The following is a 26,238-nucleotide window of genomic DNA, read 5'->3' as shown; positions in this document are numbered from 1 at the left end:
TTTACGTTATTGGATATGGTATGTGTCTTAGCCATGTGACCAAAAAGTTTCATACCTCAACCAAGTGATACGAAAAGAGCTTGGACTTAAGCTCTAATGAGAGAAGAAAAATTTCTCATGAAATTTCGGCCAGTGTATAGAAGTGAGGCCTACTCAGCATCGAGATGAATTTGGGGAGCTACAGTGAGTAGCGAAACTTTTACAAAAGCCTGTTATTACGGCTGGGGTATCATCGTGCTAACTGATTCCTGGATATTTTTCCGAATCCACATTCCCGACAGACATTTTCCCAATTTCATTGATTTCCATTTTCTCGAATACAAAATTCCCGATTTCTTTGATTTCCATTTTCCCGATAATACAGTAGTGTATATTATCACACAAATGTATTTAATATGTTTATGGTATAATTAATTATGCTTTTTCTTTACAAAGTGAAATAATGTCCAAGTGTCTGTTATCGGCTGCATAGGTGTGATAATCCTGCACGATAATTCGTATTCGTGTTTGAAGTTGTAGCCATTCTCTCTTCAGTTGTGCCCTCACGTGTCTACCCAATGTGAATTCCGCAATCATGGTCCTTGTGTTGCTCTCTTCCTTTTGGAGCTCAGTCAAAGCAGTATAGAAGCCTGGATGGTGTCTCCCAAACACCACTTGCAGACGATTGTGGAAGCCTTTCGACAGATTAGGCCTATTTGTTCGGTGTTCATTATTTAATGTGGAATTGTAGGCCTACTGGTTTCACAATGTCGCATCATATCGAGGAGGTACAGGTCGCCTTCTGCCACGAACTCATGTGTCACTGATGTACGTGACATCAAAGTAATCAAATATTCGGGAATTTATCGCATAATATATTCGGGAAACTGAATAGTAAATGAAATTCGGGACTGTGGCTTCGAAAAAGTAGCATTCGGGAAAAGGTACGGTAGCTTCGAGAAAACATCCATTCGGGAAAATGGGTGAGAATGGTGCTAACCACACATTGCCCCTGTAATAGTTTGATGATAGTTCATCTATGCTGAAGTATGTGGACGTGAGGCCAGCAGTTGGCTGGTAGACCTTGGCCCTCCATGGGCTGTCCACAACCAATGTTTATTAAGTTTATTGTATGTGGGGTGGGTAACTTCATGTGTTATGCTTGTAATTCTTTGCTTAATCTATGTTGGTTTAAGTGGATTTGAGTGGAGGATTTTTCATTTTGACTAGGTATTAAAACTAATTTAATTTTTTTTCTTATGAATAAAAGGTATTGACTTCTAGAATGTACTGACAGGACATGGTGACAATATTAAATTGCTTGAAAAGTGGTCTGCTATGTGCCTATATAGGTGTACTTCCGTCATAATTTTTATATTTTGCAGTTTAAAAATTTACTTCATCTTGATATGTCATATGTTAAAATCGACTGAACATAACTAATGTAGACATTCATTTTGAATCTTGCGTACACCACTTTTAACACTTGAATATAAATAATTGATGAACTAGTGGACTTACTCGTGTTAAATATGTAATATTTTTCCGGCTTACAGCTGTTTCAGTGCATCATGCACCATCATCAGAGCCTACTAGATCTCGGCGTCATCTCGAACTTCTCTGCCTGTTAGGAGGGTGTGTTTTATTGTTGGAATGTGTTGGATTGTGTAGTCGAATAGTGTGTGTGTACTGAAATTGATCTGTGTGTTGAGGATTTGATCGGGGTGTGTTTTAGTGTGTTTGTATATTTCGTATTGTTCTAGTGTGTTGAGTTTTTGGTTCTTGGGTTGTGTGTGTAGGATTTCCATGTCCGTATTTATGTTATTGTATGTATGGTTGGCATTGGTTATGTGATCGGCGTATGTAGATGTATTGTGTCCTCTGGTTATAGCTTTAATGTGTTCTTTGTAGCGAGTTTGGAATGATCTGCCTGTCTGTCCTATGTAGAACTTGTCGCAACTATTACATGTGAGTTTGTATACACCTGTGTGGTCGTATTTATTTGTTTGTGTTTTTTGTGTGTTGAGATGTCTTTGTAGTGTGTTTTCTGTTATGTATGTTATGTTGTATTTCTGTTTTCTGAATGAAGATGCGATCTTATGTGTGCTTTTGTTTTCATATGTTAGTGTGATGCATTTCTTGTGTTCTTGTGTTTGTGTTGTGTTTTGTGTATTCATGTGTTTGTTAAGTTTTTGTTTTGTCTTCCTTATGATGTTGTCTATTATGTTTGGATTGTATCCATTTTCTTGTGCTATGAATTTGATTGTGTTCACTTCTTCATTGTAGTGTTGTTGGTTCATGGGTATGTTGAGTAATCTGTGTACCATTGTCCTGAATGCAGCATGTTTGTGTTGTATGGGGTGGTTAGATGTGTTGTGTATGTGTGTGGCGGTGGTGGTTGGTTTTCTGTAGATCATTCCAAACTCGCTACAAAGAACACATTAAAGCTATAACCAGAGGACACAATACATCTACATACGCCGATCACATAACCAATGCCAACCATACATACAATAACATAAATACGGACATGGAAATCCTACACACACAACCCAAGAACCAAAAACTCAACACACTAGAACAATACGAAATATACAAACACACTAAAACACACCCCGATCAAATCCTCAACACACAGATCAACTTCAGTACACACACACTATTCGACTACACAATCCAACACATTCCAACAATAAAACACACCCTCCTAACAGGCAGAGAAGTTCGAGATGACGCCGAGATCTAGTAGGCTCTGATGATGGTGCGTGATGCACTGAAACAGCTGTAAGCCGGAAAAATATTACATATTTAACACGAGTAAGTCCACTAGTTCCTCAATTATTTTTAATGTAGACAGTTCTTACAACATTCATACTGGTCACTTATGATTAGAGACCACAGGGTTTCGCATTAATTTCGAAAAGAAATCGTGATAAAAATATTATATTTCGCGTTTTATCGCAAATGAGTTGTAAGATTATCGCAATAATTTCGTATAAATTGGGAAGGAAGCTTCACGTGAAAAAATAACGCTACCGTATATTATGTATTAGGGGTCAAAATAATGATAGAAAAGATTTTACACATAAATTTATTCTACAATAGGCTATATATTAAAATTAAAGACAGCTTTCAAACACAGGAAGAAAAAAAAAAAAAAAAAAAAAAAAACATTATTTGTAGTATGTAACATCTGCTGTTTCTATTTATGGAACGAAAGCATAGCAGAAGTCACAATAATATTTTCTTTCATTCTGCGCCTACAGTCACTAACAATTAAATTATACTTGGAGAAAAACCTTTCTGCATCAACAGATGCACAAGGAACCCAGACACATTTCAACACAGCAAATGTAAATTCAGGGTAACTCAGTATGAGAGCTCGTAATGCCTCAATCACGTCAACTTTAACATTGGAAGTGTTGGATGATTGTTTCAAAATTATTTCTTTCAAAGTAAGAAATGCTGCAATGCAATCAATACTTTTTATATCCTTGAAATAACTGATTATTTTGCCCCTTTCTGTGAGTGCTTTAAGAATGTGAACATTTATTTGTACAATATATGCAGGATTGAATAATTCATTTAAATTTATAAACAATGAATGTGAATCATGTAACTCATACAAAACTTACCAGATTACCAGGAAACAATTGACATTCATACAGTCCTCTCTGTAGATTAAAAACCCAAAAACGTTTCATATCCATGGTTCAAGAATTAAAACAGAAAATCAATACCAGTATCTCGAATTTAAAAGAAAACTTACGAAATTAAACCAAACCCTTTAACTCTATTAAATATAGAGTATAATGTAAATTTAACAGAAGAAATACTGAAATCAGAAGTAAACATTGAAATAATGAAACAATTGTCTTTAGAGACAAACAATATTAGGTATCCTGCACAAAACTGGCTTCATTTATACACCGACGGATCCTTGATTTTCAGGGAACAAGGTGCCAGTGCAGGTGTTATGTGCTGTCTCTTCTCACTTTATAGATCTCTTGGATATGGAACAACAAGTTTTGATGTAGAAATCATTGCAATAAGTGAAAGTCTCAGGAATCTTCTATGTCACGTCAATAAATTTAAGAATGCAGTAATATTGTCAGACTCCAAAGCAGCTATTCTATCAATAGTCTCGAGACGCACACCTTCATCTCAAACAGCAGAAATAACTAAAATGTTCTCTCAATTAATAACACTCAAAAGAATTGTATTCCAATAACATAAAATTGTTTAGTCACACGTTAAAAAGTGTTTCTCCTGAATTGTTAAGGTACTGAACTGAATAGACTATAAATATTGTACAGAATTAAACATTGTTGCACTTGTTATACTCACAACATTAAAGAAAATATATTTAAAACTGCGCGCTACTAACAAGATGCTGCAAATTTCGCAGCTCCTGAAAATGCTGGATTCATGGCCAGGGGCAGCAGGGGGAGGGGTAAAACTAACGCGCAAAGCATCCGAGACGAGACTGGCAGCTCCGGGGAGAAAGTGGCTTCACCCATAGTCCTTGTCTCTGGCTTCGCTCTGGCAGCACCAGAGGAGGAAGTGACTTCACTAACGATTGCCGTGCATGTCAATAAGAGCAAAATTTAAAAAAATTCGAGCCGCTAAATAGAGATTGTATAGTAAATGTATTTCACAACATAAAACGAGACAAGAGCCATAAATGACTGGGGATGCTGCAGCTCCGCAGCCCTCCTTCGAAAGCCACCCCTGCTCCTGTGTATTCCCGGTGCTAACATACGGTTGCCAAACCTGGGCCCTCACAGAGAGGCAAAAGATGAACATCGAAATATGCCAAAGGAAAATGGAGAGGAAGATAGTTGGCGTTTCACTGAGAGACAAGGTCTCCAACATGGCACTGCAGAAAATTACAGCTTCTGAGAACATCACACAAAAAACCCTCATAACGAAGTGGAAGTGGGGTGGTCATGTAGCAAGGCAGTAACAAGGCAGATGGGTGCGGGAAACCACCATGTGGGACCTCTATATAGGAAGGAGAACACAAGGCAGGCCAAGAAGAAGATGGGCAGATACATTCAAGCAGCAGCTGGGAGGGAACTGGTCAACCATCGCCCGCAACAGGAACGAGTGGAGACAGATAGTGAACTAAAATTTGACAAACTTTAGTGTATCTCACATAGTGAATGTGAATGTGAATATTGTTCACATGAAATAGCTCATCATGTGAACCACACCAACCGAGCTTCCCCTCCTGTAGGAGGCCCTAGCCCTTCATGGGACACAGTGGCTTCATTCATTCATTCATTCATTCATTCATTCATTCATTCATTCATTCATTCATTCATTCATTCATTCATTCATTCATTCATTCATTCATTCATTCTAAAATCCCTAATTACATTGACATGAGTATCATACGAATATTCTAATGATTTATTGATGTTTAGCTGTTGTAGATAGGCCTCGCAAGAAACTCTTAAAACTGATAAACCCTTATACTTGTGGCTGGTGTAAAGCATGCTGTTAGGTGTGTTGCTAGGAAGCTGCAGAATTTGTTTTACAGCACTTTGAATCATACTATCAGTCTTATTTAGAAACTGTTTTGGAATTTTACTGACATGGGCTGTTTGAAGAGGATGGGTAAGAGCTGGTCCGATAAATTGATTTATTACAACTAGTTTCTGGTGAGGCTGAAGCAAATGTGTTGTAGATAGAATATCTAACTTATTTCAGAGCTTGTCTAATATCTTTTGTTCGTTAAATACTAAGGCTTGGTTAAATGTAGATCTAAGTATTTAATTTTTTGAGCTGAAATAATACTACCAATGTTGCCAAATGTCGTATGAATGACGAATGACGTTGCTAGTACGTAAGTTGTACATTTTCAATAACGATTGCCTTAGATTTCATTGGATTTATTTTGAAACCTATTTCTTGCAAATTGTTGATAACCATGGTCATTAAAACATTAGCGGCAGCACTATCTTTATCAATAATGACAAGATCATCAGCGAATCCTAATATCATTAAAGGATCCATATCAGGAGTTAATCGATAATCATAAGTATCTGCTATATTTCTTTTAGTTTAGAATATGGTCAATACTCATATTAAACAAGAATGGTGAAACAGGATCACCTTGCATCACTCCTCGTTTTAATTGAGGCTGCAGTCTGTTTACCCCCAGCTTGAATGCAAGTAGTATTATTTACAAATATGTTAATTAATAATTTCTGTATCTGGAGAGGCAGCACAGAACTTTGAATTGTACTGGGTGTTCATTTCAAAGTGTGTCATGACGGCACTGTTGATGAGTCAGCGATTTGAAGCGAGTTTCAGCTTTTGTGTCAGAGAAGTTGCCTATTAATCAAGGTGTTCAATCTGAACTTGAGAACGTGTACGGTATAACTTCAACGTCGTAGCAACAGATGGCGGTCTGTGTGCTACCATAACCTCTTTCGAACTGTGTTTTGCGCTGCCAAGTCGTACGCAGGATATTTGTTATCATCGGTTGCGTACGGCAACATTCCACAATACAAATCAAATGCTCCGTGTCCATGTTGACCGTCGAAGTTAATGTCAACAAATATTTAAGTAATCGTCTTAACCCTCTCCCCATATCCCGACAGTAAGAAAAAACTCACCTCAGTACATGTTTCGAAACAGTTCACATTCCTGCCACTTCCGGCGTTACCGTACGTATCGGTAAGTACTCTTCTGAATGAAAGCTGTACTTGGTAGGCAACTTCTCTGGCAGATAAGTAATAAACCTCTGCGGAAGTGTAGGAAAATTGAATTCTCTAGGCTCATCGACTAGCCACGTGATGGCATACAGCGAGCCATGACACACTTTGAACTGAACACCCAGTAGATATCAGGTGGCCATGGCCTATGCTATCAAAAGCCTTGCTAATATCAAGAAAAACTAGGCATGCGGAGGTCTTATTAGAAGTAGCTGATCGCAGAATTCCATTTACTATGTTAATAATAATGAAGGTTCCAGGAATCATAAGAAAACCTCTCTAGTATGGATTAAGGTGTCTAAAGTTTTAGATATAACTCTGAGCAAAACAGATGAAATACTAATTCTGTAGTGCCCGGGAAAGGTGGCACAAGTCAAAAATGTTAATTTTACAGGAGAAGGAAAAAAAAAACTGTCTTCACATTGGTTTATATCGATTTGATTTTCTTCTGTATGAATTATTGTAATAGGAGAAATAATTATGTCTCTTTTCCCAAGCGAGCAGATGTTCCGTAAGTTGTCAATAAATTAATAAAACATGTTTGTGGAAACTGACTTATGCCACTTTTCTCAAGCGTTGCAGAATTGGACGCCACTTGTCCAAGTCTATAATATTGCCACCTTTATGAATCAAAATTGTTCTAGCTTGGGTCATTCCATAGAAAATTTTAAGAATATGCCAGTGATGTCATGAATTTTTTTGGGCTTTCAATATAATGATGTTATTATAAAAATAAATTAAACTGCAACTATGACCGCCATATCATTAATATTTTAGTCATATGGATGACTCACATTGAATATTAATTTGAAATATTCTAGACACCCTATATGAAGTGTCATCGAAACTAACGAGATGCCATTGTAAACCTGAACAATCATATTTTAATACCTTAAAGACAAATTCGAATAATATTAAGTAATGCTCATAAAAACGCCTCATTGAAAAAAAGAAATAGTTTTATATTCGAATAGGGCCTACAACATTTTAAATTCATGCGCATTTCATTCGTATTGAAAAAAATTTTATTCTTAATCCATCTCCCAAGTTTTATGACATAATCTCAAAAAAAACCTATGAATAATTAAATTAATCAAATTATTAATTTTTGTTTTGAAGGTTGAAAATCGCTTGCTATGTGTGGCGGTCTCAGTGTCGCGAGACGTCATAACTCGAGTAATCTCAAACCCACATGTCCTCTCCCTGACCTTCATCACGCAGCTGGAACTAACAGTATACGTCTGCAAGCGTTTGTTTAAAGCTATGAATTTTTAACAGTGCAGTGGTGCTTGATTAGATTGAAAATTCCAAAATCTTAAAGTCGTTTTCGGTATTTGCAGTGTTGTAACCCTTTCAGACTCCAAGGACATACGAGAAAAGTTATCGACTGGATGCGAGAAAAAATACCGAATTTAGTGACAGATGATGCAATATGTAGTTTGTGTTGTATCAAATTATCAAAAATGGCGTCCACGAGCTGTAGTGAACAAAGTGATGTGAGGAAATATAGTGAAAAAGAATGTGTGCCGTGGCTGATATTGAGTCGAAATCTACTGAAGAATAGTATGTTCCACCAGAAATTAAAGAGGAAGCCACTATAAGCAATTTAAATAAATTATTAACGCCCCTTGGACAGTCTCCTGTTTTTAAACGTAAGTTGTCGTGCGTCAAATCTTACACAGCAAGGAAAGCCAGTGCCGTGAACGAAACAATTGAAGCGTCGGCTGGAACAACGTTGTAAGTTACAAAATTTTCATTCGGCGTATTTGCGTGTAATAATGTTGTATATCATGTTACCTTGCTATACTCTTTGCCTTGCAACTGTCCATCAATGCAGTACGTGAAATTTGTCCACTCAAAAGTTTGCTACCCTATAAGAACAACATTGTACGTGTACATATTTTTGCAGCTCCTGTAAATTTTACTAAATGTAACTTGTAACGTTGTTCCAGCCGATGCTTCAATTAGTAAAATACCGGTATTTAATGTAGGGAATAAAAGTAACGATGGTGAAGAAACGATCGCACAATTTAAGGAGAAATTTTCTAATGTGCACTCAACGAACGAAAAATATATGGTTTTAACCTGTTTACCCAAAAGCTGGAGCGTAAACAAAATAATGTCAGAATTCGGCGTTTTGCTCATCTCTAAACTGACACAAAACCATAAAGGAATAATGTCTGTACCTGACAAAAAATATCAACGTCATATCCCTGAAGAAACTGTCACACTTGTCCACAACTTCTACTTAGAGGACGATATTAGTAGGATTTTAGCAGGAATTAAAGATACAAAGTCTGTGAAAGAGGACTACAGAATAGTGAAAAAACAAAAACGCTCCTTGTGGCTAACCTAAAAGAACTCTACAAAGAATTTAAGAACAGGCATCCAGGTTGAAAGATAGGGTTTTCTAGCTTTTTAAATCCCAAAATGAATAAAACTGATTTTTTTTTGTACAAAAAATGGTTTGTGAAAATTCTTCTGAAAACTGCTTCCTTAATAAATGTGAAAAAGTGCCCTGGAAATCAAAATATTTCCCAATTAATAAATGATTTCATGAAAGAAAATCTAATAGAATAAATTATAAAAAAAAAATTGACAACTGACAGAGCAGACATAAAAACAATTAAAGCAACTGTAGAAAACTTCATATAGAATTTCATAATTTGTCTAAAAAATTCAAAGCCCACAATTTAATTGCAAAAGCTCAATCCTCATATCTAAAACATCTCAAGAATACAATCCAACACGGAGAATTTATCGTTATTGCGATTATTCTGAGAATTACAGTTCTTAATACAGGAACTGGAGAAGAATGGCTCTGTTGAGAGAGAAATGGAGAAAGCTTCTACAGTTCTACAGAAGGCCAGGGCTCACACAAGGCTGTCGTGCCATTGTTGATTGAAATGCCATTGATCTCAGCCGGGATCGAACCCGCAACCTCGAGCATAGAAGGCCAGCGCTATACCAACTATGCTACTGAGGACAACTCTAATTCTTTTACAACTATGTTAACAGAGTCACTGACTGTTTATGAAATACTACCTTGCAACAGCAGGGTTGGATCCTCTTAAGCATCACGTTTGGGAGAGGTGAAGGTGAGACCAACCAGCAACAATTTGGCCATATTTCTAACATTATTTTGTCCTTTGTGTTTTGACAATTTAGTGCTGGTGAAAACAGCTACAACCTTCAAACTCCATTAAACCACAAAATATTATTAAGGAAAGGAAATTCAAAATAAATAAGCAAACACAAACAAATACTGTATGATAAAATATACATTTATATGAACAATGAAAACTATATCATCATGTTCAGGAAAGTTAGCAATGTGTTTCATTTAACTTAAATTTGTAAAAACAAACCAGAATAAAAATATGACATGTCATAGAAATCCCAACCGTGTTTGTGACTTATACACCTATGACTATGTGACTATATACATAAACCTCAACCTCAACAACTGCTAATGGAAAATACAAACTCAGATAGATTGAGCAAATATTTCTGTGAATCTATTCTTAAAATTGCAAAAAAGCAAATCCCACGAGGCAAACCAAAAAAATACACCCCATTCTGAACAGAAAACCTGAATTTATTGAAACAAGATAGAGATAAAGCAGAACCAAAGCAGAACATAGCAAAACACCAGAAGATACTCAAGATTGGAAGAAGAAGACTGTCATTCATAAAAGAGCAATCATAACAGCAAAAAAAGAACAGTTTTAATAAATTTATTGAAAATATTAATTACAGAACCGATAGCGCTAAAACATATAAATTTCTGAAGAATATTTCCAATACACAGGAAAATACTAGCCAACCTATTATTCATAATAACAAAACACTAACAGATAGTAGAATATAACAAATGCATTTAATAAACACTACTCAAACTCTCACAGATTACATCCCAATATAAAAAAACTGACATATTTATCAAAAGAGAATTACATAAAAATAATAAAAATAATATTACTGCAGCTGGCTACGGACTGGAAGGTCCGAGGTTCGATCCCGAGTGGTGACGGGATTTTTCTCGTTGCCAAACTTTCAGAACGGCCCCGAGGTTCACTCAGCCTCCTATAAAATTGAGTACCGGATTGTTCCCGGGGGTAAAAGACAGTCAGAGCATGGTGCCAACCACACCACCTCATTCTAGTGCCGAGGTCATGGAAAGCATTGGGCTATACCTCCATGTCCCTCCCAAGTGCCTTCATGTCATGTGATGGGGATACCTTTGTCTTTACCTTACTAGTAATATCACAAAACCTGAAATATTTCATTAAAATTTTACTTCCAAAGAATTAACTATAGCTATACAAAATTTAAAAACTAAGAAATCTCCTGGTCCTGACAACATTCATTCAGAATTTTTTAAATATCTGTATTTTTATCCATTTTCAATTTATCATGGAACACCTCAATTCCTGCAGGTTGGAAAAAAGCAATCATTGTACCAATTCACAAAAAAGGGAAACCTGCTCATGATGTTAATAGTTATTGACCAATAGCACTATTAAGCATCATAGCAAAAACTATGGACTGAATGGTCTCCAACAGATTAACTTGGTATTTAGAATCCCAAAACCTTTTATCACCAAGACAAGCCGGCTTTCGACAACTATACTCTACCAATGAACAAGTCATACACCTCGGCCAAGAAATTAATAAAAGACAGTTTTAACAAGAAAGAAGATACCTTGGCAATATTTATTGACTTTCAATGAACATATGACTCTGTTTGGAGAAATAAATTATTACTAAAACTCCAGAAATTAGATATCTCCAACAATATGTTCAGATGGATATCAGAATTCCTTACTCAAAGATTCATTGCCACTAAATTCAATAACTCACTTTCTAGTTACAGATAAAAACATCGAGGTCTACCCCAGGGTGCTGTCCTCAGCACAACTTTATTCAATATTTATATAACTCACTACCTTCCCTATTAGAGGAATCATACATGCAAACAGCACTATTTGCAGATGATATAGTTTTGTGGACTTCCGAATCTTACAGATATAGAGACAAAATTCAAAATTCTGCTCTTAAAACTCTAAATCAACTACATGAATGGAACACAACAAATTTGATGACACTCAATTTAAGCAAAAGTAATTACTTATCAAATATTTTGACTTGGTAAAAAAGAAAGAAAATTCGATATCCAATACAATGGCCAACACCTTCCTAGACTTATGAGTTATTTTCGACAATAAGTTAACATTTCTGAAAAAGCTCTTAAAAGATTCTCCCTTCTGAAAAGACTAGCAGGAAAGAAATGGGGATGCTCTAGAAATACTTTGAACACTACATACAAAATGTTCATACAGCCAGTGCTGACTTACTGCGGAGAAATTTTAATTACTTCACCTTTCATAAACGAAATATAATATGTTCAAAACCAAGCTCTCAGGTGGAATCAAAACAACTCCAATAGATTCTATGAGATTCCTCACTAATATTAACAGCATCAAAATGACAATGGAAGAAAAAGCACTGATTCAATATGAAAAACCAGATTACCAGGAAACAATTGGCATTCATACAGTCCTCTCTGTAGATTAAAAATTCAAAGTTTCATATCCATGGTTCAAGAATTAAAACAGAAAATCAATACCAGTATCTCGAATTTAAAAGAAAACTTACGAAATTAAACCAAACCCTTTAACTCTATTAAATATAGAGTATAATGTAAATTCAACAGGTGAAATACTGAAATCAGAAGTAAACACTGAAATAATGAAACAATTGTCTTTAGAGACAATTAATATTAGGTACCCTCCACAAAACTGGCTTTATTTATACACCGACGGATCCTTGATTTTCAGGGAACAAGGTGCCGGTGCAGGTGTTACGTGCTGTCTCTTCTCACTTTATAGATCTCTTGGATATGGAACAACAAGTTTTGATGGAGAAATCATTGCAATAAGTGAAAGTCTCAGGAATCTTCTATGTCACATCAATAAATTTAAAAATGCAGTTATATTGTCAGACTACAAAGCAGCTATTCTATCAATAGTCTCTAAACACACACCTTCATCTCAAACAGCAGAAATAACTAAAATGCTCTCTCAATTAATAATACTCAATAAAAGAATTGTATTCCAATGGATACCATCCCTTTGTGGACTCTTGGAAAACGAGAATGCGGATGCTTTAGCAAAGAAGTGTAGCACTGCTACTTACAGACCGGTTACTAAATCTGCGTATTACTCCGTAAAAAGATTTATTAAAGCTACATACTTAGACTTCAACGAACAAAATTTGATAACACAATCTCAAGGGAAAAATGGAACTCTCTGCGTCATAATCTAATTCCCGATTTATCACGAAAATCGTCTGTAGCTGCATTTAGATTGGCAATAGGCCATGACTGTTTGGCCAAACACCTGCATAGAATTGGAATATTTCAGTCTCCTAACTGCCCATTGTGCAACTCAAACAAAAAATGGATTCGGAACACCTCAAAATCTGTAGTTCAGTGACTGACCATGATAATATCTATGAAAAATATTGGATTGCAAGAGGTCAAATGACTTTATTGTCAAACGCCTGGCATTAGAAAACAACAACATTGAGAGGAAATCTGCAGACAACAAATACACAATTTACTTTTGAATTTTGGTGAACTATCCTTATGATTTAAATCGTATTATGGACAAGTTATTGTAGACGTTCATAACAGCTGTTCAATTCTGGTCTCTTCTTTGCAGTCTGATTGGTATCCCATTGAGCGATTCCAGTACCAACTTGATAGAGAGCTTGAGTTTGTGATCGGTTTCTGGAGGCAAGATCTTGTACTTCCTCAGCACTGTAGACAACACAGCCTTCATTTCTGCCATAGCATATTTCATACCTGTTCAAAGGGAAGAAGTTTGGTGTAGAATATTAGAAAGATAGATTTTAATGGCATTAATTATTCTTAAAAATTATTTCTTCTGAAAGGAAGATTTAGTGGGATTGGACTACCTGTGTCTTTGATCTGCAATATAAAAATAATCTAATTTCTGAGTGAGAGAGGTTCATGCAAAATTTCTCGTTCACGAAGTTTCCTGTTTCGTGGACACAGGTCTCTTGATCTTAAGTTCAAACTGTGTCAGATTTTTTAGCAGCTGTGAAAATCTTCGTATCACTTTCTTCAGGAAATAGCAAAACTGAAGTTTAGTGTTGTCGAAAAATTATTATGATCATTTCATTTGTCACTAGCCTATATACATTTCACAGAAGTGTAAAACTCCAGATCACATATAGATTGATCATCCCTATGTTAAAATCGGTAGCACTTTGAAGAGAACAACCGCCAATAATGTCAATACACTAATCCTTTCTCTTAATCAGACTAATACATGAACAATACGAATCTAACCTAAGCCAAATCATTATAAATAAGTACATTCCACACATACATATTTAGCTGGAAAAGTTATTGCAGTAATTTTCTTTGAAAAATCTGTTTGTGCAGTCATACGCAGCACATGTAGGCATCTTGAAATTAGTTGATTTATGAATAAAAACGACGATGTAACATCACAATCAACTATCCATTTGCTAAGCGGGATCTAATGTTTTGGTAGCATCGTGATGGCGACTGCCCGCAAGCGAGGCTTCACTTCAAGTTGTTTTTGTCTTCTCTATGTATTCTGTGCTCGTTGCAGAAGATATAGAGTAGACAAAAAACAGCTTGGAGGTGAAACCGCGCTTGCGGACAGTCGCCATCATGATGCTACCAAAACATTAACTCCCGCTTAGCACATGGATAATTATAATTGTGGTGTTATATCGTCATTTTTATTCATAAACAGTCGCGGTGCGTCCTATGCGTTCAATGGTTCAGAGAACCCCTCAGGAAAAACAATTTAATTATTTAAATAAATTTATTTATAATTTACACTATCATTCTTTGTTTCTTAATAATCTTTAATAACTTTACTTGCGGCTCTGAAGGGGATTTTTGTCGTATGAAAACCTATGAATCGCAGAGATCGAATACGTACATGATTGCAAGCTTACGAGGCTCAATTTCTCTTCTGAACCTCGCCGAGCCAGCTTCTGGACTTGCGTGCGGGACGAAAGATAAGGGGGGGGGGGGAATGCTGCAGGGTAAACATGTGCATGTGCTGGTGAAAATATCAGCGCATTGGGCACTGGGCTGAGCGCAGCTGTCCAGTGACGTAATAGTGAGACAGCTGACAGGCTATGGCGAAAAACGTAAGAATGGTCGTTCTTGGTGTTTTAGCCTTAATATATTCATCTGTGAGTGTGACCAGTGTTCGTTTTTAAATAAAAATGAATAGTGTTCAATATCTTTTACAAACAAATTTTTTAGTTTTAATCTTGGAAAATAAGTGTAAAATAAAAAAGCTTGGAAGATCGTTAGGAATGACTTCGGAATGCTTGCCTAGATTTATCAGTCCTTGGAAGAACAGGGAACAAATGCACAATACTGGAGCGGTGAATTTACTTGGAAATAAAAACGAAATTACATTCCTGTTCTTTTCTCCTCCTACTGTCCTCCTCCTCTCTTTCTCCTCCTTTTCTATCTGTCATATCTTATCATCTATTTTATATCTTAGGCTACATCACTCACAATGTCACTTATTTCACACATTATTTATATTTAATCTACATTAAACCGACTACAATACACATTGTATTTTCAAATTATTTCTCCTAAGGAGATTTCAGTCCTCAAACTTCTACCTCGACACACTAGTAGCACAGTCTACTATATACAGTCACGAAGCTTGAGTTTTGAGGGTGCTAGAAACAATAGACTGTGACGGTACTATTTTGCATTGCCTGTAATGAGGCGATATTAGCGATCCTAGTGGTGAGCAACTATCCAATGTTTGCATATTTACTTTGTATTGAGCTTCGCGACTGTATATACTAGACTGTGCTAGTAGCTTATAGTAAGTTATAGTAAGCTTATAGTAGCTTTAATAGCTTAACCACTATGTTACGAAGTCCAGTTGGAAGAACAACCTCTAAATCTCCAACATAAATACACCTTCAATAACGGAAACCCCACACTAGATGGCATCAACAACGATGTTAATTCAGAGTATTGACAACAGGGTTTAAGCAGACGTTCTCTTAACACAACACGTTAACCAGCATTGAGCGAAATCAAGTTAATCAACAGTAAACAGTAAACAGTGAACCGTCAGTGCAGTGTACCAACTTCAATTTTACGAACGATATCCATACAGGTTGATGTTAATAGTGTTTTATTGCTTCAAAAGTACGAATGAAGACGCGAATTAGATATAAGGTCAGCACTAAAATGACATATTATCTAGCACTAAAATTACATATCATATGTGTGTGGTGTGGTGTGGTGTGGTGTTTGTGTGTTGTGTTGTGTTGTGTGTGTGTGTGTGTGTGTGTGTGTGTGTGTGTGTGTGTCAATGCTTCCTCTACCCGCAAAGACGATATTCATTGCATTTGCGATACACTCGGAGGCTTATAGCGGGGGCAAGCCCCGCTGCCCCCAAGATACCTTCCAGAACCGTCAAAAAACAACATAATACATAACAAACATAGATTAAAGTATCACAGTTAACAGTAAAGCCTACGAGATGTAAGAGTAGTTCAAAAGTGGCATCTGTGAACAGCTGGCGTCTTCTACGCAATTACCACACGCCAGGTCCGGTATTGTGCACTTTAGCCAAGAACAGGAATTTTATTAGGCAACAGCTTGTTAGCTCAGCTTTCAGGCAGAATATTGAAAGACACCAATGATTTAACCTAGGTTAGATTCATATTGTTCGTGTATTAGTCTGATTATAAGAAAGGAAGGACAATAATGTATTGATATTGTAATTAATTTTTATAATCACGATACAGTACACTACCACAAAATCAAACTTAAGCTTTGCAGATTTAAGCATTTACGAGCGAAGCTAACCTAACTTACCCCAAGTTGGAAGTTTCACTGTCGCGTGCTATAGAAAAGCCAGCATTTGGTGTACCGAGGTTTCTCATCAACCGAAAGCAATAAAAATATAAAGAATAAAGATGAAATTCTGTATCTCCCCACACTGCACAATTCCTCGGTCTCATATCACTTAAATAATCCCCTCAACTAACCCACTAACATTGTCACATACTCGGCTTAATGTCACTTCGTTATGCCCTCATTTAACTCATCTAACCCATAAAGAAACTTAAATCAGACGTCAGTCCCTTGTGTGGTGTGGGACGATATCGTAGATTGGACAGAATAAATTATCATATTACAAAAATTCGGGATAATATTATTTTACAGAACTAAATCATCCTTGTCATATTCACTTTATGAGTATTGTATTACCGTATGTGGAACTATTATTAAACTGGAAACTATTATATTATTAAATAATAAATATCAGTCAAGTCAAGACGAAGTAACTGAAGATGACTGACTCTTGGTTGGGACAAGTTACCGGTTGGGTTTTTTTTCCGGGATTTACCCTCAACCAATTGAAGCAGAATTGCTGGATAAGTTTCGGCGTTGGACCTCGGACTCATTTCGCCATCATTAATTCACATATCATCATCATCATCATCATCATCATCATCATCCATACCATAGCCCGGGTTCAGTTCACGATGCAGGGTGCTGTACTTGTACAAGAGTGCAGCCGTTTGGCTACACAGTCATTCACAGAATAGGAGTGGTAAGCACAATAAGCCTTAGGCTGGAATGTAAGTCTTCGGTTCCCTTCTCCGTACAAAAGAGAGAGAAAAAAATGAAAACTGAAGATGACTACATACTTCCGTCGAAACGAAACAGGTAAGGTATGTGATGCAAATATGGCCAATACAGATAATATGGCCACATCACTGATCTATAGCTAATTGATATAACCAAAATTTAGTGCCAGTATGTCGAACCACGTGTTAGGAAATGTACAGTAGTGGCAAAAAAAACCGGACCGACGGTATAATCAAAGTCCCCGAAATGAGCCACTACGCATGCCACGCCCGCATTCACAAGATAGCGAGTAATCTATTGAAATTGTTGTAGTTTCGACTGCTGACGTAGTCCATTTCGAAAGCCATTAGAAAATAAGCTGGTAAAATTCATGTTCTGGGAATAATAAATTATTTAAGTAGTAAAATATCGCTGCAATCGAAAAGTATTGGGAATAAATTTGAATAAGGAACAAAAAAAATTTCCTTCCCAGGCAGGATTCGAACCACGAAAGTCTTAGTTACCAGTCTAACGTGCTCTGAAGTGAACAAGGCTCTGAAATCAGCTACAATGATCGGTCCGGTTTTTTTTTTTGCCACTCCTGTACATAATCGGCGACATTAGTGGATAATAGCAAAACTACTTCCACAGGCATTCTTTATTTGATTTATGGCAACGGATTAAGACGGTGTTATAATAATTCTGTTAGTAAGTTTGTCTTGTATTTCCATTCAAGCAATTGGTAATTATAGTTTCTATATAACATTTTATAACTTGTTCAATGCTCGTTACAGACAGCCAATGCTTATTTAAAATACATGCATAATGAACTGAAAAATAGCCGATTTTTCTATAGGTGCTGGATGCAGGTATTATGGCTATATGGATATGCGACTGTGTGCAATTTGTGGTGTGTACGTACATGGATGAGAAATGTGTTGGGCTCACAAAAGACTTATTTATTTGTCACACATATACCCATTGATAAGCTATATACCATATATATATATATATATATATATTTTCATTTTTGTGTTTGTTAACTTTGTCATATTTTTTTTTCAAATTGCAATGTTTTATAGACCTAGTCACAAATAGGGTAAACTAGGTAGTTATTGACCAGTATACGGTGATTGACCGCTTCCTTTTTTCAAGTAGGCCTATATTGTGAATAAACCACGATAGTGATTTCACTTTTTGCTGCATATACCTCTAGTAGCAACCCTTATTTCTGGTTAGTTGTCGCTGTTCATCCCACTGAGTTAGTGTCTGTTGTCTGAGAGGACTGAAATCGATTGGAAATGCAACTGAACGTAAACAAGTGTAAGTAACTAGAGAAATTGCTAAGAATAATGCATCCAATAATTTATTTATTCTGCAAAGGATACATAAATTCTGGTGCTCGTTTTTACACTCACAGTGTGAGAAAAGGTATAAGGTTTCCGTCCACAGAATATTATTTTGTTAAAGTTTTTATATGATACAAAAATGCCCCGTGGTCAATCACTATAAAGTGAATGGCCGCAAACTACAGTGATTGGTCGTTCATAAATTATTTGTTAGAATAATGACCAATTTGCTCCAATTGTATATATGTTATCGGTTAAATGATGGGGATTTTTACAGGACTGATACTATATTATAATGCCAAAGCCAGGTAAAGTGCATTATACAGGGGAAGCTTTACGAAACGCTGCAGAACCTGTCCACAGTGGATTTGATTTAAATGAAGCTGCCAAGAAGTTTGGTGTCCTAAAAGCAACCTTAGCGTCCAGAAGCAAATATCCCGTTGAAGGAAAAGTGTTCTTTGGTCCTCGTCCAGTGCTGGGTGAAGCCATTTGTAATAACATCAGAGAAATGACACACACTTGCTTCTGATAAGGCACAAAAGAGAAAAATGGAAGAAGAGGCAAGAGAAGGAAGGAAGCGAATAAGAAATGAAAGAAAAGGCAGCGAGAAGAGTTCTTTTCTTATTTTTTTAACTTGGTTATTTAACGACACTGTATCAACTATGAGGTTATTTAGCGTCGATGGGATTGATGGTAGCGAGATGGTATTTGGCGAGATGAGGCCGAGGATTCGTCATAGATTACCTGAAATTTGCCTTACGGTTGGGCAAAACCTCGGAAAAACCCAACCAGGTAATCAGCCCAAGCTGGAATTGAACCCGCGCCCGAACGAAACTTCGGATCGGCAGGCAAACACCTTTGCCGACAGAGCTACGCCGGTGGCGAATAGTTCTTAATGAGAAAGATCAGAAGAAGAGAAACGAAACAGACAAGAAAAAAGTGAAAATTGTGAAAATGTGTTGTTCAATCACTAATAAATGAGTATTCAATAACTGTGCAGTAGACGGTCAATCACTAATAAGCGTGTGGTCAATAACTGTGCAGTAGACGGTCAATCACTAATAAGCGTGTGGTCAATAACTGTGCAGTAGACGGTCAATAACTGTAAAAGTGGACTTGTTGTGTTTATTTAATTTATCTTTGCATTAAAATTTTATTTTTTCTTTTGTTTATTGATTTTGATTTGTTTCTGAATCTTCACTTGACCCAATGCCTTTAAAATTCTCTCAATAAGTTACCACTGTTTTCCGCTATTTCATTGTTTTATTATTCATTAGCTTAAGTGGTCAATCACTATACAGTTTACCCTAATTTGTGGGAATATTTTTTTGAAGTCAAGTACCATTATTTTCAATCCATACTTCCTTAATCACCAATAAATGTTTTTTTTTGTTTCCAAAATATGATTTTTTTTTTCTTCTGGCAATATTACCTTCATATGGGCATATTACCTGCACAATGTAAAGTTTTTCAAAATTAAAAAGAACTTTGGTTTAAAAAAAGTCTTGGATTATATTTATATGTATACATAAAGAATCAAAGTTCATGCAAGCTCAATAACTTCTTAATTAAGGGAATATCGAAGTTGTGAAAAAATTTAATTGAAATTAAGGTGGCCATATTACTTTCAGGTACCTTATGTTATACGGTAGTTTACACCATGAAGAAACATAAAGTTAAATAATAATTTACCTAAATAAATATGTATTAATTACATGACATTTGGTTATAAATTCTTTGATTTTAGTTATTTCTATATATTTTATTTTACATAGGTAACTTACTGATAGAAAACTGCAACCAGCAATTAGTAGAAATTAATTTAAATATTTCTGAAATTTTTTATTTAATACCTTACTTCCATTCGTAAACATCAATAATAATGCAATAATTATGGTAATATTTTGTATTACTTATGTAACTACTGTAAAAACGTTACAAACAATTTTAACGAAGAGCATATCAATTTTTATATGGGTAAGTGGATTCCATTTTCCATAAACAAAACCGGGACATCTATATGAAATAATGACAAAAGGAAGAGAGTGATAATATGAATTAAGGAACCAGTTGCATTATTAACTCAAAGCAAATGGTTCAACCTCTGAAAATAATTATGATAGGTTAGCATTTTTATTGGACCAGCGGCAAAATAAAGTCAAACTGTTTTTTTTTTTTCAATCTACCAAAGTACTCTTATTAAATATTGAAGAGCTGTCAATTTAAACAACTTGTATGTATTTATGTATTTTATTTTTTTATTTTACTTGGTTATTTAACGACGCTGTATCAACTACGAGGTTATTTAGTGTCGGTGGGATTGGTGATAGCGAGATGATATTTGGCGAGATGAGGCCGAGGATTCGCCATAGATTACCTGAAATTTTCCTTAGGGTTGGGGAAAACCTCTGAAAAAACCCAACCAGGTAATCAGCCCAAGCGGGAATCGAACCCGCGCTCGAATGCAACTCCGGATCGGCAGGCAAGCGTCTTAGCCGACTAAGCTACGCCGGTGGCTCTGTATTTATTTATTTATGTATGTATGTATGTGATTTATCAATGACAGTTTTCCAATAATTTTTGCTAAAAATATGTGCTTATCGTTACTATGTTACGAAAAAAAAAGAAGAAATTGTAATTTCTCTAGGAAATTAGAGACATATGGGATTTCTATTATCATAAGATCTTCTATAACGTAGTACCTATTTTGCAATGTTTTGGTAGCAACAAGATGGCGTCAGGTCTATCAAAAGAGTTTGTAATTTGGATCTATCGAAGCGGCTTCACTACTTTCAATGGTATTAAGATGCTATAATAATGTCACAGTCTAGTACTACAGTCACGAGTTGTTGAGGGTACTAGGAACAATATACTGTGCCGGTACTATTTCGCATTGTCTGCAATGGGGCGATAGTAGCGATCCTAGTGGTTAGCAAATATCTATGGATGCATATTTCCTATATATTTTTCGCATTGTCTGCAATGGGGCGATAGTAGCGATCCTAGTGGTTAGCAAATATCTATGGATGCATATTTCCTATATATTGAGCTTCGTGACTGTATATACTAGACTGTGATAATGTCTTCTCTTATATCTTCTATGCTCGTTGCGAAATTCACCTAAGTGTCCCCATCTACTGGCCGACGCGCCGAAGCTTGTAGTTCTTTCAGCCGCCACGAATCACAGGATTCATAGGAGGTGAACTACATTAACTCCGTAAGAAAATTATGCCGGTAGGAGAAATGGGAGTATCTCGCGAAAACCTACCATAAAACGTCGTCTTTGGCCACCACACAGTTAGACCCGTCGTGACTCGAACCTGAGTTACTAGCGTGAAATGCAGGCGCTGTAGCACTCTAGCCATTCAGCTAACGGTGCACCTCATAATACGGGAGTATCATTCGTTATCTTCAATGGTTAAGAATTTATTATGCTTGATTAGATTCCAGAGTCAGGTTCATTTGTTTTCCCATTATACGAAGTGTAGAGAAAATATACTGTTATATGAGAAATAACCTGTTATCACAAAAATACACGTTTTCAGCATTCTTGATATTGTTGTTTTTATGTATGCAGTCTGTCGGTCTTCCTATGTATTTGTATGTTCGTCCATCTGTCTGTCTGCGTACAGCTATTTCTCCTTTAAACTAATGGTCAGATTTTGTTTATATTCAGTATCTACCCGTTTATTTTATTTGAAATTGATATAGATTAAACCTAAATACAAACTTTTTTTTATTAAACATATTTAATTAATCTGTATGCGAAATCAAAACCACAAAATGGCATTCCAGTCCACCAGAATTCTGCGATTTTCACGAGATCACATCTTTCGTGGAAGTACCAAAGGGAAAAAGTCACATTTTACGTGTAGCAGGAAGCAGTGACGTTATGCGGTAATAAGATAACAGTGCTTCCACAGTAGTGTTGCTGGTGGACTATGTAACAGGATGCAGTGACGTCATATACTTCACAAAACGCTTCACAAATAAATAAACGTAAAGGACGAGTCCATATCATAGGAGGGAATTATCGTTAAAAACAAACGAAAGCATACGACGAGTCCATCTCAATAGTATGAAATTAATAAAAACAATAACAAAAAAAAATAAATAAATAAATAAATAAAAATGTAACCCGATTTCAAAATCCCTTTTCACTTTTTTGTATTGCGCAGAATAAATCTACAAATGTGATGGTGAAATTACTATCAACAAGAAAATTTTTTTTCCTAAGAGATAATTCATTTATGTACAGGTATAAATATTCTCTAAGCTTTATATTCCCTCAAGCCAAACCAGATCAGGTAGCTAAGGGTAAAGAAAGACGCCTGTCTGTTAAAGGGTTAATACTCCTCGTCATAAACCTATAGCCTACCTTACGCATGAGTGATGCACTGAGAAAAGGCTTAACGTATTTTAAAATTCATATCAATTTTCAATTTCAATTTTCGTAAATGGAAAAATAATAGAAAATAATAGATCATCATAATATGCGTGTAGCTATTTTATGATCATTTGTTCAAAATCAATATTACATACACCTACTTCTACTTTATAAAATAAAATTGAAATCAATTAAAGTCTTCCGTTTAGTATTACAAAAAATGTCTTTTGTGTGCAATCCAAAAGACGAAACTTTATCCTCTTATTTGACTGCATATTAGTCTAAATGATTTCATTTATGTAGGTACCGGTATGTCTTTTGAATAAGCGTTGAATAAAATAAATAGAAACATTACTGTAATTAGCAACGTGATTAAGAACAAAATTGTTGTTGTGTAACGCGTGAAACGTATGAGAAGGTAAATGTGTCATCTTTGTGGCATTTATTTTTAAAGTGGTAAAAATCATTGGTATGACTGCCTTCGAAGAAGATTCATATACCGTACGAAAAGAAAGCTAGTCTCTGAATGAGGGAACTCTTGACAAAATTTAATGGCATTTCTTGGCCAGATCAGAATGTATCTATGCCGTTGATCATCCTTATCTGTCGTACTGGCATCATAAGATTCTTGACACAGAATATAAAAGTATTAAGTTTTTCGTCGATTATTGCTCTCTAGATCAGGCTTGCAGAATTGGGGAAGAGAGGGGTGGAAGCATTAGGAAAGAGTTTGTTCCCCCGTTCACAGAAACGTGACGTTTGGCAAGCACACTGAATGCATATCTCTTCTCCCCCTACCCTACAATGACGGGAGGGTTGAAGAGAATGTATGAGTTACGTGTTCCGGCTTGTGATGTCTGCTACAATTGTAGCACAGTTTTGAATCCCTGCTCTAGATATTAGCAGCCATCCATCCATGCAACATTATTTAATGACATATGAAAATCAAGTAGTTCATGCGATTTTCTTACCTATGCAAATTCTTGGACCTGCACTGAAGGGTATATATGCGAAAGGATGTCTTCCTTTGCTGTTTTTTGGCAGAAATCTTTCAGGGTCAAATTTCTCCGGATCAGGAAAGTATTCTGGGTTCCGATGTAATATGTAAGGATTGAATCCAATGTTGGTGCCAGCAGGAAAGACGTATTCGCCTGCAAAATTATAAATTGTTTTACGTAGAATAAAACAATGTATTGAAGAAGTTGTTTTATATAGTCAGGGAATGTCTAATATTAATTTTAAGCCGCCTATTATAACTTCATAAAATGATAATCTTGTATCACTGGCTCTGGTGTTTTGCCTTATTATATAAGCATACACACAAAATAGGAATTTCAAATTATATAGAAAATGAGTACACAAAATCGATTAAAAATAATTAATAAATAGCAGTGAATGCTTTAGTTGAGAGATTATACTGCAACATATTAAATTTGTCTCAATAGGGGACTGAATTAAGTAAATGTAAATACACAATAAAGGAACAAATCTCAAATACAATGTCAGCACATCTAATAATAATGTAAAATGTAAATATATACTATGCAAAAATGATTCATAGGTTATTAAATTCTAGTCATTAACATATAACTACATAGAACTATGACATTCTGTCTCATCTCATATGATTGTAAGAAAATTGTAATCTCGTAAGCACAAACCAGACATGTAGTTTTACTTATGTAATGGAGCATGTTGTTCAGTAAAGGACATTAAAAAACGCGCGCGCACGCACGCGCGCACGCACGCACGCACGCACACACACACACACACACACACACAAACACACACACACACACACACACACTACTGCAGCACGGAGCGTTAAACATTATGTACAGTTGTCAAAAGAAAAAGTGGCCGCTCTCCAGAAGCAAAGTTCCCTTCGGGTATCTTCGCTACAGTTCGGAGACAGGCGATGTTACATGTTGTATCACGTTGCCTGATATCTACAGTTATGATTAAAGTATTGTTTGTGTTACTTGATAGCGTGACATTAGTGTTCTGGCCTCTTATTCGTGAGGTCCTGCGTTCGAATACATCCTCGTGCTCTTTATGTTATTTTTTTGTTTCCTTTTTAAGAGAGAGATACAAAATATACATACTGTAATTGCTTTATTGAATGTATTATGCCATGCCTTTATCATTACTTATTATGACATTATGGCTGCAAATGGAAAGAAAAAAAGATTTTATTCTCAACAGAAATATCTTTCGTGGCATAAACAAAAGAAATTACTGGCGTCTGCCTTAGAACATTCAAACAATTAATCGTTCAAAAAACAAAACAAAAAGCTACGATTCAATATATTTAATCTATCTTTCCCACATCTCGATCACATCTTGCATTCGATTATTTTTATTACGACGCTTTATCAACATCTTGGTTCTTTAGCGTCTGAATGAGGTAAAATTAATAATGCCGGTGAAATGAGTCCGGGGTCCAGCACCGAAAGTTACCCAGCATTCTTGCAGTCGAGTGGGCATGGAATCGACTAGAGTCTTTTCAAATAACTACTATTCTCAGCCACTACATTCCAAGCATCCTGGACATACATAAGAGTTCTGCCCATGGGCAGGTCTTTCACTGCAAACCCAGCATTCTCCAATCTTTCCTATTTTCTGCCTTCTTCCTAGTCTCCGCACACGATCCACATATCTTAATGTCGTCTATTATTTGATATCTTCTTCTGCCTTGAACTCTTCTCCCGTTCACCATTCCTTCCAGTGCATCCCTCAGTAGGCAGTTTCTTCTCAACCAGTGACCCAACCAATTCTTTTTTCTCTTTCTAATCAGTTTCACCATCATACTTTCTTCATTCACTTTTTCCAACACAACTTCATTTCTTATTCTGTCTGTTCACTTCACACGTTCCATTTTTCTCCACATCTACATTTCAAATGCTTCTATATGTTTCTCTTCATTTCATCGCAATGTCCATATTTTCTCCCCATACAGTGCCACACAAAACACTTCACTAGTATGTTCCTTAGTTCTTTTTCCAGAGGTCGCAGAAGATGCTTCTTTTTCTGTTAAAAGCTTCCTTTGCTCATGTTTGCAGTTTTTCTTGGGAAGGATAAATGCGTTAACTTACCGTTGCTTTCCGC

General features: G+C 36.0%; 1 protein-coding gene across 1 annotated transcript in view; it reads right to left on the bottom strand.

The window, feature by feature from the left end:
- Positions 1–10,030: 10,030 nt before the first annotated feature.
- LOC138715329 (cytochrome P450 4C1-like) overlaps positions 10,031–26,238 on the bottom strand; it is a 150,168-nt gene continuing 133,960 nt past the window's right edge. The window contains exons 12-13 of the mRNA XM_069848122.1: positions 24,102–24,281; positions 10,031–13,572 (exon numbers count right to left, since the gene is read on the bottom strand). Of these exons, the coding sequence (XP_069704223.1) occupies positions 13,406–13,572; positions 24,102–24,281 (347 nt within the window). The 3' untranslated portion in view covers positions 10,031–13,405. The remainder of the gene's footprint in view (positions 13,573–24,101; positions 24,282–26,238) is intronic.

This window comes from Periplaneta americana, chromosome 15 (genome assembly GCF_040183065.1).
Source record: "Periplaneta americana isolate PAMFEO1 chromosome 15, P.americana_PAMFEO1_priV1, whole genome shotgun sequence".
Lineage (NCBI taxonomy): Eukaryota > Metazoa > Arthropoda > Insecta > Blattodea > Blattidae > Periplaneta > Periplaneta americana.
Note: the sequence above shows the minus strand (reverse complement) of the source record. Positions and strands in the feature narration are given on the sequence as shown.